The 15,594-nt window shown below is 39.3% G+C and overlaps 1 protein-coding gene across 5 annotated transcripts in view; it reads left to right on the top strand.

The window, feature by feature from the left end:
* The window catches only part of DYNC1I1 (dynein cytoplasmic 1 intermediate chain 1), a 313,205-nt gene that overhangs the window by 189,891 nt on the left and 107,720 nt on the right, over positions 1 to 15,594 (top strand). For all 5 annotated transcript variants that reach the window (XM_053218428.1, XM_027071928.2, XM_027071927.2 and 2 more), the window contains 2 exons: positions 4,485 to 4,647; positions 6,667 to 6,766. In XM_053218428.1, coding sequence (XP_053074403.1) covers positions 4,485 to 4,647; positions 6,667 to 6,766 — 263 coding nt within the window. The remainder of the gene's footprint in view (positions 1 to 4,484; positions 4,648 to 6,666; positions 6,767 to 15,594) is intronic.

The following is a 15,594-nucleotide window of genomic DNA, read 5'->3' as shown; positions in this document are numbered from 1 at the left end:
TTGAGAAATCTAGCCTTTTTTGGAGTTAAAAAAAAAAAAAAACGGTGAACAGGAGATGGGAAAAAAAAAACAGTGCTCACTAGCTTTTGACATTTTTGCCCATATGATATCAAAATGCACTAAGCAGTAAAGAATAAGGGTTTGATATTTTACTGTTTTCACTCCATTTTTCCACAATGGAGTAGAGAAAACAGCAGGTACATGTTAGCTTTTAATCAAATTTTAGGAAATTTCTATATGTAAGTGTTCAGGGATCTTCATGTTTAGAGATTTAAAACAACAGAATCAGACCTAGCTCTTGTAAATGCACATTAACTCATAAACCTCACATTAACTTCAGAGGAGGATATCCTTCTTTATTAGCTTGGTTTGGTTTTCTTGCTCATATTTATGCAATGATCTCACAGTAAAATCCCTTAAGAGCCACTGTCCCTATTTAATTGGGTTTAATATTTAAGCTATGTGGGAATTTACTTCTTTATTTTTTGTCTTTTACATATATTCTTGAAGAATATTTAAAAGATTTAATTTTTCATACTGAAACTCAAAGCTGTATCTTTTAAACAAAGCAAGACATTTCTGAAATGAATATTTTTGTAAAATAGCTCTTGAACTCAAGGAAAGATTGTAAAGTACTCAATATAAATTGTGAATTTCATTATGAATTTTATAGATTTACAGAGAAAAAAATCCCCCAAGCCTGAAACCAAAAAATATGATATATAGTAAATAGAGTAAATTAAAGAAATAAATGGAAAAATACCTATTAACGTCAATAAAAAAAAAAAACTAAAGAAAACATACCAAATAGGATAGAATCATCATAAAGACACATATACAAATATTTTCATCTACAAAACTAAGAGAAATTAACATTTCTATTATTAAAAAAAAGAAGACTCTAAAATAAAACGTATACTAGATTTTAATCTTGCAACCACGAAGTCATAGACTTAGACCATCTTCTAAACTTCAGATTTCATGAATTCAGTACATTGTCTTCACAGCTGTTATTCAAGCTAAATATAACTGTTCAGGTAAATTTTGGCAAGTATGAAAACTCTTTCCATTTGGATCATATGTTAGTTTTATCTATGCGTTCGACTTTTCATAAAGAATCTCTCTTTTTTTAAGGAAAAAAAAGGCCACTTTACATGCATAAAATATTTTTAACTCTTGGCAGAAATACTCTATGTTTTGTGTTGCAAAAACAAACAACAAACCTGCTATAATAGCTCTGCTTAACTTAATAAGAGAAACCAATGATTGTCAATGCCAAAAATTATATATTTTGCTCTCATATGTCTTTTGCTATTACATTAATTAATACCTTTTTATGCAGTGAACATGTTGAAAATAATTCGTTAGGGGTCAGGGATAGGGAAAAGCTACAGAAACAGATATATCAGGGAGAATTTGGGGTCTACCTTGGAGTAATACAATTCTGATTCTAATTGTTTGTGCTTGTAGTTTGAACCTTGCGGATTCCATTAATCAACCAATTTTCTTTCATGAAATATGATGTCTCGAGAGGTTTATCTCTGAATACAGCTTTTGGTTGCGGTTCCTGGATACTCCATTATGTTTTCATTACATTGCAACAACACTTATCAATTTAAAGATTTTTAAATATGGGAGGTTTGGGATTTTTTATCAAAAATAACTATAGCCCTATTTAATTCCTAAGTTGAATATTGTTTATGACTTTCAAAAAGTACTTGTCTGTACATGCATCTTATTATTTTATGCTAACAAGTCATGTCATTTGATCCCTGTTAGACATCAAAGCTTAATATAAAATATATCCTTTGTTTTGCTTCAGTAGCAATTTAATTTCAAGCCAAATATTGTATTGTCAAATATAATATCTGGAGAGGTTACTGCTTCACCTACCTGAACTTGGCCTCTGCAAATACACTTTGATCAGCCATTTATGTTTCTCTTAGAGAAGAAGTTGTATGTCTTGAAAGCTGAGATCAAAGTGACAATAAGCTACAGGGAAGAAAAAATTACAGAAAATTACATAGATACTACTTTTTATTCAAGGTAATAGACCTGTAAGGAAAGATACAGGTGAAATAGAAGTAACTCAAAAAGATAAACAGAGAGTAGGTTATATACTTTTAATATTATTTTTAAAAAGGATAAGGAGAAACAAATGACCATTTCTCTGCTTAATTTCAGATGGGTCTCAAGTCATACATCAATAGTAACTAAGATATGAATATGGGCTTTTAGAATAAGACATTCTTCTTGACCCTATAGTATCCTTGTTTAGTGAAGTTTATTTATGTATGTGACAGTACTATCAAAACAACATGAACCTAAAGTTTTTTGGGTTTTTTTTTTTCCTTTTGCCTGGTTACATTTAGTAGTTTTACTATTTTCTTGAACTTACATAAGAGTGAAAAATCCAAATGCCTCATTTATGGGAGTTTTAGAAAGTAGACTAATAAATTACTACTCAGTTACCAGATACTGAATGCTTGACTTAAAGTTTTGGTATCATTACCTCATTTTATAGATAAAACTGCTACTCCGAGAGCTTTAATTGATTAAAAAATCAAAGTTAGCAAAGGGCAGAGTCAATGTTGGATTCCAGGTTGGTTTTGTAGAGTCCTTGTTATTGACAGCCACACATTGCCAGTTTCACCGTTTCACAAACTAGTATGTGGGCAACTCTGCTCAGCAGGTATTGATGGAGGTTCCTGGAGAGTCCCAATACACATTGGCATATTAAGGGCCCTGGAGGCTTCAGCAGCGAAGAAATGTATCTAACTATATGCAGGGCTACTAGAAACTGCAGGGTAAACTGTTTTGTGAAATGATCGTCTGTTCTAGTAGGTGAATCATGTTTCGTTATAGTATTGTCCGGAGAGCATTTTTCAAGGTGTGAACCAACTGCATTATAATAATTCCAGTTTCTTGTAAATATACAGATTCTGGAGACCTGCCAGATGCCCTGCATTGTGGTCTGGGTCAGGGACGGGGAGGTGGGAAGGGGGAAGACACTATGAACATCAAAGGCTTGAGATCCTTGGGTCTACAGGAGGGCTTCCAGACAGTTCAGATTTCACAGGACAATTGCTTCGGGGTGCTAGTAATTGAAACAAATAAAAGTTGCATAAAACCTGCTACCGCTGACTGCACCTACGTGGTTTTCTGAGCCAGTGGTCAGGTAGAAATGGTTATGGGGATGGTAGCGGAAGTGTTGGGCAAGACTGTGGGTGAGAGACTCCTCTAGGAACTCGACACTGATTGCATTGCACTACCCTCCTCCTGTCACTTAAATTCCAGGACTGTCTGGTCCTACAGAAAGTAAGCCATCAAACATGTATTGAGTGCTTTCTGCAAGGTTGTTGACCTGGGGTTTCTGAAGAACCACAGAAGTTCAGCTGACAGTCTCTACCTCTGAGGGCTGTTCGGTCTGGGGGAGTTCCTAATCTTTTCTCTATCATTTTATGTAAACTTGCCACTGAAGGAACAGTCTATGTTACCTAATCATGACTCTGAGGTTAGCTGACTTTCAGACACTGTGACATACTGCTAATTATTTAATCTCTTTTTTCTCATTTTATGTCTTCAAATTTGGTTCAGTAAGATTAATCATGCTAGAAAAGAAAGGCATAAAAATTATTTTGAGGTGTCTTCTAGAAGTGTTTATTTGTTCCACGTTTGTTTAGAAGCAGAAGGTATCGGGGAGCCTGGGTCGCTCAGTCGGTTAAGCATCTGACTTCGGCTCAGGTCATGATCTCGCGGTTTGTGAGTTCGAGCCCTGCATCGGGCTCTGTGCTGACAGCTCAGAGCCTGGAGCCTGTTTCAGATTCTGTGTCTCCCTCTCTCTCTGCCCCTCCTCTACTCACTCTCTGTCTCTCAATAATAAATAAATGTTTAAAAAAAAATTTTTTTAAAAGAAGCAGAAGGTATCTCAGGTGAAAGCAGGTTTGGAAGGTCATGTTTCAGTTTTTGAATGGAACCTATATAACAGTCAGCCGGCCTTAGCAGCTAACCATCTAAAATAGAATGAATGTATCTAGTAGAGAGAGGAAAGATGCTACCCAGATGATATTATAGATACTTCTTAGTGATTTCACATGTGCAGCTTTATAGTAGTATGCAATATGTTTAGTTTTACAGATTTTTCTATTATGTACTCTTTGAGCTGTTTTTCAAGATCTGTTTTAAAGAAAGTAACGTTCAGAATTGATTGCTAAAAACACCAATTTATTTTCATTTGTAATCTTTTTCAACTCTTCAAAGTAGTAATTAGTCTAGATATGAAATCTTTTTTGTAATTATCAGGGGAAACATCCATAAAAACCTTTGGTGTGAATTTAGGAGTTATTTAGAATCAATATTAACAATGGTTTGTTTTACTGTCTGATCACTTTTCTGGTAAATAGTCTCTTTCAAGAGTTGGATTCCTCTTGAAATGTTTTAATTGTCCTTTTCTTCTTTCCTGACAATCTCTTTTACTTAAAAAGCCCCTCCACGGGAGCTGACAGAGGAAGAAAAACAGCAGATCCTTCATTCAGAGGAATTTCTCATCTTTTTTGATCGGACAATACGGGTAATTGAAAGAGCACTAGCAGAAGACTCTGACATCTTCTTTGACTACAGCGGTCGGGAGTTAGAGGAAAAAGATGGGTTAGTTTCTTGTGTGCATGTTCTTTTAAAAAAAAAATACTGCGATAAATTATTGTTGATTCTAAATTCACTTATGTATTGACTAGGCAAATCTTAAACCAAACAAATCAGAGGAGGATGAAATTCCAGGGTTGATCTTGCTGAACAGCTTTGACTAAGGGCTTTGGTTATAACTTCTGGCTTAGAGTTTCCCTGTAATTATCATGTGCTTCCGTGAAATGCTTTTGAACTTGATATCTGGGGAACAGTCCAGGTGATAGAGACTGGCAGAGTCACGTACATTGTCCTCTGAGAAAACATTCTTATAAGCAGCAAAGGAGATTTGTGTTGTATCCAGCAGATCTATTGTTGATGTCTAAGCAAACAGGAAGCTGAACAAAAATAAACATGAGATATGGGAGCCCTTCACTGATGTGGGGAACAGCTAAGAGAGACTGCAACCCTTTTCTTCTTTTTGATACCATGAGTATATGTGTATGTGTCTTATAGGCAACACCTGTGCAGGGATATATTTAAAGATAAACTAAAAACTAATCAATAAAAGCAAATGATCCTCCAAATGTAGCATATGTAATGTGAAAGACAGTGGCCGTCAACCATCACTGTGGGTATACTGGAAGGTACTTTATGAGCTTTATAAGAAATAAATCTAGCCAGGTTTATTAGCCACTTTATAAGAATTTATAAGAAATAAATCTAGCCACTGATTTCTTTTGGCCAACAACAATATGAAAAGTTGAGATCACCTGCCTTAGTCATCAGACTTGGCTTTTTGCTGTTTCTAGAATTCAAATACATTCTCAAAGAACAGTGTATCATCATTGAGGATGCTTAAGGGAATGTAACAGAGGCTCCAAAAGCAGTTTCAAAAGGAGGTTCTGAAAATATTCTAAGCAGTTGACAGCATCATTAGACTACTCCAAAGAGACAGTAATAGTTTGCGTATACACATTATGAGATGCTTTTGTTCTTTGAAAAAGCCATTATTCTGTGGCTCAGTTGATTTTCTGTGTCCTGTTTCCTTTTGGGTGCCTGGCAGTTACTTGTGTGTGCGTACCTCTTGCCTGAGTTTGCAGTGGTGGAGTTGAAGAAGGGTTAGCAGGAAAAAAAAGTCCTAAGTCAGCCAATTTGGAGCCCAAGTAAATAGTCTGGAGCCAAGTCACCATCTGAACAAGAGCTGTATAAGACAAGTGATACAGGGTGCAAGGCAGTGGGATGAAGCAAATGAACAGAAGAAAGTGAGTGTGGAGGAATTTTTGAACTGATGCTAAAGAAATATAGGTAGCTTTTTGTGCAGGTCCAAAAGCTACTGGCACAGAAGCAGCATTACTCAATTTGCACTCAGTCTTGTGGAGCAAATGCATGACCAGTGCAGGGTTCTGCAAAGGAGGTTTTGTGGCCAGTTGAGTATCAGCCAAGCAAACACTGGCCAAAATGTATTCCTGGGCCCAGATAATGTTTTGGTCTATGTTAAGTATCTACTACTTTTGGTGAATCCCCCACTCTCCACTATGCCTGTCTCATGATAAAACTTACCACTTGCTATTGAGCAGGGAGGCAACACTACAACCACTCAGATATTACAGGTAAATAGAAACATGCGTATCATCTCTGGTCTAAGGCTAGATGAGGTGGTATTGATATCAAAGAATCTGCAAGTGGGCTCTGCTCCCTTGATAGCTGAGAGATTTCTAGTAAACTCTGCTTCAAGATAGAACTTGTTAGGAGGAAGAAAAGGCTTTCGGGACTGGTCAAGGTGAGAGCCAGATAATTATTTGACATTTCATACCAGGTTTAAAACAACACATGGAAACCTTTCCTGGGCCAGGCTAGGGAAAACTTTTCATAAAGGACACCACTGTTAGTTCATTTATTTATGATCAGCGCTTGCTATGTAAATTGATGCTTTGGCCTCAGCGAGTGCCATGCTCTTGCCATTTCATTCTTTCCATATGAGCAGCAGAGATAAAGCCCCTTTCTGAAGCATCACATTTGTCTCTGATGTTTAAACCCTCCTAGGGATGTCCAGGCTGGAGCCAACCTTTCTTTCAATCGTCAATTCTACGATGAGCATTGGTCCAAGCACCGAGTAGTCACTTGCATGGACTGGTCCCTGCAGGTAAGAATTATTGTTGGGATGAGACAAACTGGGCTGTGTCCTCATGGCATTTGTATTTTAAAAATGAGAGATTTTCTCCGTTACTTTAGATGTGTTCACCAACCTACAATCTTCTTCTATGCCTCTTGGTTTTCTTTCCCATTTTACTAAACTTTCAGTTTAAATTTTTCACCCTGTCATCCATATGCATTGAGTTCTTACTATGTGTTAGGTACCGGACAAGGAGCCAAGCCATCTTGTCTGTAAAACTGCTATCATTAAGGTCACCAGGGATTTCCTATCCATCAAATCCTGTGGGCTATTTTAAGCCCTCATCTGCCCTGACTTCTCTGTCATCCAGCTTAGTTGACTTCCTCGTATTCTAAGAACAATATCCTTCCATTGAGTTCCACAACATTACTCTCTGCTAGTTCTCAGACTTCCCCAAAACTTCTTTTTCTCGTACACTGCTGTGGTCCTCGTGGTCGTGCCCCCAGCCTCTCCTTTTCCTCCCAATATGCTGTCTGGTGGAGACCTCTTCCACTTCTGTGGATTCAAGCACTACATGGTAGCCTATTGATATCTCCCACCCGTCCCCCTCCTAAATTCCACCTTACACACCAGACAGATCCACTCAGGTGTCTCCTAGAATCTGTAATCACTAATTCATTATTTTCACATATCTGAATTTTTTTCCTACTGCATTCTCTTTAAGTTAAAGACATCACAATATACCCAAGGCCCTAAAGCAGAACTTTCATCATTAACATTAGCAACTTTCCCCCCTTAATCTTCCAGACCCAGTCTGTCACCAAGATAGACTGTCTCCACTCATATGCATCACCTTACATCTGTGATAATGCTAACCTTCTAAGTGGTCTTTCTACATCCGTGCTTGTTCATCTATGGTTTTCCCTCTGGACCCCTAGCCAAATAATCTTTCTAAAATGCAAATCTGATCACGCCACTCCCTGGATTAAAACTCCCTGTTGCCTCTAAGAGAAAATCCTATGCTCCTTAGTGTGGTATTCAGAGTGAAAGTAGGCAAATTTATCAAGTCACTTTGCTGAAGAGTCAACTCAACGACTTGACAAATTACCCAGCACTGAGCAGTTAAATAATGTGCACACAGCCTAGTTGTGAGGTGGCCAGAGTTTGAACCCAGGTGGTCTGACCTCTGAGCCCACGTTTGTAACAACCACGCTATGTTCCTTCCTGCAGTGACAACGATATAATGGCAATGAGGAAAATAGGAATAAGTTCTGGGCATGGATGTGCAACACAGTTTCTGTTTTCTTATAGGATATGTTTTTATTGGGAATAATAATCATGGCTAGCTTTTTTTTTTTTTTAAATCATGGCTAACTTTTAATTTGTGTTTCTTATGTGCTAAACACTATGCCGGCTTCTCTGAAGGCATTACCTTATTTCAGCCTCATAACTCAGATGAGGCAGTCATTACTATTTCCATTTTGCAACTGAAGAAATTGAGGCTCAGAGAAGCTAAGTAACTTGCTAAGAGTCACTCAGTCAGGATGTGGTAGTGTGGGGATTTGAACTCAAGTCCTTTGCACTTCAGGGCTATTCTCTTTACCACTGCCTTTCACAAAGGACTTTTGAATCTGGAACCAAGAGAGGTTATAAGTGCTGAATGATATGAGGCAGATAGCAAGTGCAGGATCTCTCTGGGAGACTGGGATTTAGACCAATGGAGGGGAGGAGAGTGTGTTCTAGGCAGAGCTGTGAAACAGATGATGTGAAGAGCCCCGTTTAATCCTACTGGAGAACAGGAAAACTGAAGAGGAGTGTAATCCCTCACAACTGGACTGTCATCAACCACCAAGTGGGCCGGTGTTCTCTCCTCTTGAACCTCCTTTTACATGCAAACAACAGAGCACACAGTGCATGATCCTGCAGAGACTAATATAAGCAGGGCTGGCCCAGCCACTTCCCGCCAGCATGTGGGTGGTCCGTGAGCACGCTCGGGTGTATGCACAGAAATCAGATCCAAGCCTGAGGAAACAGCTCGGCTTGTTCACTTGTTCTGAGTCTGGAAATTACACAGGAACCTTATCTGATACATTCCTCAAAGGTGACTTCTACCGTGTTCCCGGGGCTGGTTGGTAATGCTCCCTGAGGAGTTGGCGGAGAGAGCATCAGCGGGGCTGGGCCCTGCATGGCCGCAGCATGTGATGGCCGTATTGGCCGTGGAAGGATTTATTTCCACATGAGGGTCTGTGTGATCGTCTTTTGCAAGAACTGAAACTGTAAAGAGCAGAAACTCTACCATGGAGAGACCACATGTACTTTTCACCATTTTTGTATAACCTACTCATCTACACGGTAGAGGAGAGGTTTGCATTTCTGAAAAGCATGTTTTATGTGGAGCATGAGAAAAAGGAATTGGAATCCTCGGCTCCTACATCATAAGATTTTTATGGGGTTCCAAGGACGAGGTTTATATGGTTATGGGATGCAGACTCTTCTAAATGATTCTGGATGCAATTCAGTAATGTTAAGAAAGAAGAGGGGCGCTTGGGTGGCGCAGTCGGTTAAGCGTCCGACTTCAGCCAGGTCACGATCTCGCGGTCCGGGAGTTCGAGCCCCGCGTCAGGCTCTGGGCTGATGGCTCAGAGCCTGGAGCCTGTTTCCGATTCTGTGTCTCCCTCTCTCTCTGCTCCTCCCCCGTTCATGCTCTGTCTCTCTCTGTCCCAAAAATAAATAAACGTTGAAAAAAAATTAAAAAAAAAAAGAAGAAAAGAAAGAAGAGCAAGAGGCACAGTCTCAGAGTCTCATAGTGGCCTATATGTCTAGGGTGTTTACCTGAGTGGAACAGAGGGGAGAACAAGGAAGAAACCATAAGGTTTCCGCGCGGCTTTGCTTTGATCTTCTGGGCTTCTGGAGAAAGAACACTTTAACTTTATAACATTTGTAAATATCCACCAACCATCATTTCCTGGAAGAAATAGTGGCACTCGGGCAATTCTGTCAGCCTTGTCGTTCACTGACCATTGTTGAACAGTGTGAGCCAATAATACTGTCCACATACCGCATGGTAGCTTTTCCAGGCTTGTACAAAACCACATCCATGACCTTACTCCTACCATGTATACTCCTCTCCCATGTAAAATGCATCCTCCAACCTTGCAGCTATCCAGGGTACAAACCTGAGTAATCTTTGATAGTTCATTTAGTTTCCACATCCAATCAAATTTATAGTAGTAAGAAGACTCCCATGGATACCAGCTCAAGTCCACTAGCAGGTGGATTTGACACTGACTTTATGCCATGCCCTCTACTTCTTGCTTATCTTAGGAAGTGGCTTCCTAACTGGTCTTTCTACCTCCAGTCTGTATAGTGTTGAGCTATTATAAGCACTTGACCAGATTAATATTTGTAAAGATTACTTATAAACTCTCAGTATCACCTTGAGCAAGTTGCCTAGCTTCTCTTTACTTTTAGCTTCCTCATTCATAAGATGATGGTAATAATACCTCGCTCATATGCTGACTATTACATGAGTTAATGTACTTAAAGCAGTAGGACTTAAAAAGCATCTGGTACATGAAAAGTGCTCCATAAATGTGGCCAGTGAAAGTAGTAGTGGCAGTAGTATTAGTAGTTGCTGAATATAACTCCTAGTGTCCCCAAAGTAAAGTCTAAAATCATCAGCCTGTACTTGGCAACATCTATGAGGATGCCCAGATGCATTTCCAGCTCTTTCTGCTTGTTTACATCTTCATATAACCTACCTCCAAGCCAAATGCAACAACCTGAAGCCTCCTGAATGTGCTCCATGCTGCATTAGTTAAGAAAATTTCACCTCTGGTTAGCGTAAGCAAAACGGGTGATTTACTGGAGAGGCACCCATGCACTTAGGAAATCCACAGAAAAGAAGAACTGGGATTCGGGAAGAGTAGAGATCCAGGCTGCTTGAGGGACCTCACCAATAGGATGCTGTCATAACCTGACTCATATGCCAGCCCACAGGTTCTGTATCTCAGTTCAAAATTTACCATAGCCAGTTCAGGGGATGTGATCTGTGCTGGGTCAAGTATCAACCCTGCAATGAACTAATTGTCCCTGAGAAGTTAGATACCTATGTACTGAGGGAATCTCCAAAAATGAGAGAATTATTGTGAACCAGGCAGATGACCAAGATACATCTCCTGCACTCATATTTGTACCCTTGCCCACGTTCCCTTTTCTCTTCTCTCCTAATAATCTACCATTGATAAGGCCCAATGCATGGATCCTTTCTTCTTAGAAGTCTTTTCCAGTTTCTTTCCCTGCCACATCCTATCCCAACTAAGGTGGTTCTTTTCTCCTCTGTACTTCCAAGGAACCTTTTCTACACTTCCACCGTAGCACATTATCATGCTCTGCCTTTAAGTTTGCATTGTAGTTATTCATACATGTGTCTTACCTTTCCTCCCTCTACGTAAGGGTGAGCTTCTATAGAGCTAAGCATGTTATTGTTGACATTCTTGTCCCACATTTCACCTGGTGCAGTGAATTACATATACGTAGGAAGCACTGGACACGTCACAGTGGACTAGAAGGGACATGGCCTTTGAAACCAAACAGACTTCAAGTAAGGCTCTCACATCTTCATTTATTAGCAACATAACTCACAATGAGTTACTTACTCTAAAACCCTCGGCTTCTTCATGTGTAAGGCTGGTAAAACCACCTCTGCTCTTGGGGATGGCAAGGAGCCAATGAGTAAATGTATCACCCGGCTCAGCATCTGACACGTAATGGGCCTGAAAACATATTGGTTCCTTCTTCTCTGATAAATGTCTGAATTTATTCTCTGTAAGAACAAATAGCTTGAGAACAGATCTGGTAATCTCCAGGTAAAATTCTCGTAGGTTAAAGATTGGATAATCCAGCCTGATGAGTAACTATAAACTTCCTAGTTGTTCATATTCCCTTTGACATCATAATTTTAACATTCAGGTTTTAAATAATTGTTCAGATATTTGCTTTTCATTTGAGAGTAAGAAAATAGGACTAGTCATGTTCAAACAAACAATGGGAAAAGGCACATAAGAAGGGACTTTGAAATCATAAAAGCTTGCATGAGATATAAGTTAAATCAGTATCTTTGGGATTTGTGATGCCAGTTAGAGAAATTACACGAAAGGCATTTCACTGGTATTTTACTAAAACTCTCCCTATTTTCAAAACAAGCTTTAAAGCCAAATGATTTTAACTATTTTTAATGGAAAAAAGAAAAAAAACTACAAGTGGGAGCCAACTATGAGACCCAGATGTGAAGCTGTGGGATATTATTGCAGACACATCTGGCTGCTCATTGGTCACTGTGGCAGGGCTGTTGGTGTTTATAGAGTTGCCTTTCACATGTGACATAGTTAAACTTCAGATGGACAACCTGGAGACTTCTGTGTTTATCTGGATATTAGTTTCTTTGAATGGGCTTTGAATCAAAGGCCTTTCCTAATGGGCTTTCGATTCAGCCACTGAGGAACGTTTTCTAATAAAGAATGATTACTTCCCCTGGTGGCTGCATACATGTGTCTTGTAGGATTATACTTCCTCCGCACCAACCAATTGTAACTTCCTGCAGCTTTCTTAAGCTGAGGTTGCTGCAAAATTAATAAAGCCACCTAGAAGACTCAGGTTTAATTGTTTTTGATAGAAAAAAAGTTGATGTTTAAAGTTATAAGGACCATCTTCTAATAGATGTATGTGTGGGTATATGTATATGTGTATGTATGTGTACATATATATGTATGTATATAAATATATGCATGTATATACATACATATATATATATAATAGTGAGAAAGAATGGAAAATTAAGTTATCTATGAGCAAAGAGTGATATAATCTGCTATAATCCTGATGCTATTTTTAATGGTGCCGCCTTATGGGAATGCCAAGTAGGAATGGCATTTTCATGAAATGGATTCTAACTCATAAACACCCCTCACAAGATTCATCCCCAGCTTGTTTAATTACACACACAGCACAGAATTCACACAGGGTAAGTAGGTATTTCTGTTCACTTTAGAGTCCTTATTATTTTACTCATTGTGGTTCTTGCACTTATGCTTTTAATTGTCGACATTATTTGACAACAAAGGGTTAAATATGTCTTTCTACTGAGCACAGAGTCACTAAAATAAAAACAGCATCTGTATTTCAACAGATTTTGACACAAGTTGATTATGTGCTAGAGGTTACAAGATACTAGATTTAAAAGTTAATAAGAATAAGTCCCTACACCCAGAGAGCTTACAAACTAGTAAGAGACATAAGTGGGAAAACACCATAGTACAGTTTGACAAGTGCTCTAATGGGGGAACACACAATAATGCTAAGGGAGCCTATGAGAGATGAGGAAGGGTGGTAGAAAGTTAGGATTGTTTGAAGGACTTGATTCATGTGTTGAATTTTAAAGAATGAATTAATGTCAGGAGTGCCTGGACGGCTCAGTCAGTTAAGCATCTGACTCTTGGTTTTGGTTCCAGTCATGATCTCACGGTTCATGGTTTTGTGTCCCACGTCAGGCTCCTCACTGCCAGTGTGGAGCCTGCTTGGGATTCTCTCTCTCTCTCCCTCTCTCTCTCTCTGCTCTTCCCCTGTTCATGCACTTTCCCTTTCTCAAAATAAATAAATGCTTAAAAAAAAAAAAAAAGAGGGCGCCTGGGTGGCTCCATCGATTGAGTGTCTGACTTCGCTCAGGTCATGGTCTCACGATTCGTGGGTTTAAGCCCCGTGTCGGACTCTGTGCTGACAGCTCAGAGCCTGGAGCCTGCTTCTGATTCTGTGTCTCCCTCTCTCTCTGACCATCTGCCCCACCCCCGCTTACTCTCTGTCTCTCAAAAGTAAATAAATGTTAAAAAAAATTTTTTTAAAAGAATGAGTTAATGAAACAACACATCAGAGGTATTCTAGTAAGAGTGAGTATTAAACTCCTAGGCATAGAGGCTATACCTATGAACCCCAGAACTAGTCCATGAGGGTGTGGGGGTTGAAGAGGGAGGGCAGGTGGTAAGAGATTAAGCAGAGAAGGTGGAAAATGACTGATCATGAAAGACTCTATATGACCTGGATTTTCTCTTGAGAGTAATGATGAGCCATTAAAGTTTTTAAGCAGAGGAGTGACTTAGCCAAATGTATGTTTTGTAAAGTCATATTAACAAAGGATGGAGAATGGAGTGGTGAGGGTAGGGCCTGGAAAGTCTGCAAGAAGGAAGCCATTTAGGCAGCTGTAGCTTGTATTCAGATAAGAAATTAGTTTAGGAGATCCTCCCTTTAAGGGTGGAAGGAAAATATGCCTTTGAAAGGTTTTAAGGAAGTAGTAAAACACAGTAAATGGGAAGTAAAAATGAACATGGAGTGTCTGGTTTGGGCAGCTAGGTGAATGTTAGATAAAAGGCACCAAAAAGAGAGTACAGTAGAAGAGTAAGAGGTTTTTATAGAAGGCAATAAGCTCATTCTTATGCATTTTGTATGCATTGTATCTGATGTGTCTGTGGGTAGCTCAGAGAAATCTCCAGTGTGAAAAAGACCTGTAGCTGAGAGAGAAATCAAGGCTAGAGATATAGATTTGAACATTGTCAGCATTTTAAAGCTTATTAAAGTCATTGGAGTAGATGAGATCACCCAGGGAGAATGTATGGACAGAGTTTTGTAAAAAGGGCAGAAAACAGTCCACCGCCCCACTGGAATATAGGTATTAGAAGGAGAACCTATAGCGACTAAAAAGAATGGTGAGGAAAAGAATCGGGAGAGAAAGATGTATGGAAACCAATATAAGAGAAAGGAGGGAGCAGCCCAAATGTCAGATAATGCAGAGAGATCCCGTAATGTGTGCAGTTTGGTAGTTATCGGTGACTGTGGTAAGCACACCTGGAACACTGGAAACAGACAGCAGATTGTAAGAGGCTGAAGTAGCCGTTGGTATTAAGTATGCCACAACATAAAAAAAAAGTGCCATTTACCAACAGACACATGAAAAGATGCTCAACGTCACTCCTCATCAGGAAAATACAAATCAAAACCACACTCAGATACCACCTCACGCCAGTCAGAGTGGCCAAAATGAACAAATCAGGAGACTATAGATGCTGGAGAGGATGTGGAGAAATGGGAACTCTCTTGCACTGTTGGTGGGAATGCAAACTGGTGCAGCCCCTCTGGAAAACAGTGTGGACGTTCCTCAAAAAATTAAAAATAGAACAACCCTACGACCCAGCACTAGCGCCACTAGGAATTTATCTAAGGGATACAGGAGTGCTGATTCACAGAGGCACAGGTACCCCAATGTTTATAGCAGTGCTTTCAACAATAGTCAAATTATGGAAAGAGCTTCGATGTCCATCAACTGATAAATGGATAAAGAAGATGTGGTTTATATATACAATGGAATACTACTTGGCAATGAAAAAGAATGAAATCCTGCCATTTGCAGTAACGTGGATGGAACTGGATGCTAACTGAAATAAGTCAGTCAGAGAAAGACAGATACATGTTTTCACTCCTATGTGGAACTTGAGAAACTTAACAGAAGACCATGGGGGAAGGGAAGGGTAAAAAAATAGTTACAAACACGGAGGGAAGGAGGCAAACCATAAGAGACTCTTAAATACAGAGAACAAACTGAGGGTTGATGGTGGGGGGGGAGGGGAAAATGGGTGATGGGCATTGAGGAGGACACTTGTTGGGATGAGCACTGGGTGTTGTTTGCAAGCGATGAATCATAGGCATCTACCCCAAAACCAAGAGCACACTGTACACACTGTATGTTAGCCAATTTGACAATAAATTATATTTTAAAAACAGTGTCATTTAAATGATGTAATATAGCATGTGTC

The sequence above is a fragment of the Acinonyx jubatus genome, chromosome A2 (genome assembly GCF_027475565.1).
Source record: "Acinonyx jubatus isolate Ajub_Pintada_27869175 chromosome A2, VMU_Ajub_asm_v1.0, whole genome shotgun sequence".
Classification (NCBI taxonomy): Eukaryota; Metazoa; Chordata; class Mammalia; order Carnivora; family Felidae; genus Acinonyx; species Acinonyx jubatus.
Note: the sequence above shows the minus strand (reverse complement) of the source record. Positions and strands in the feature narration are given on the sequence as shown.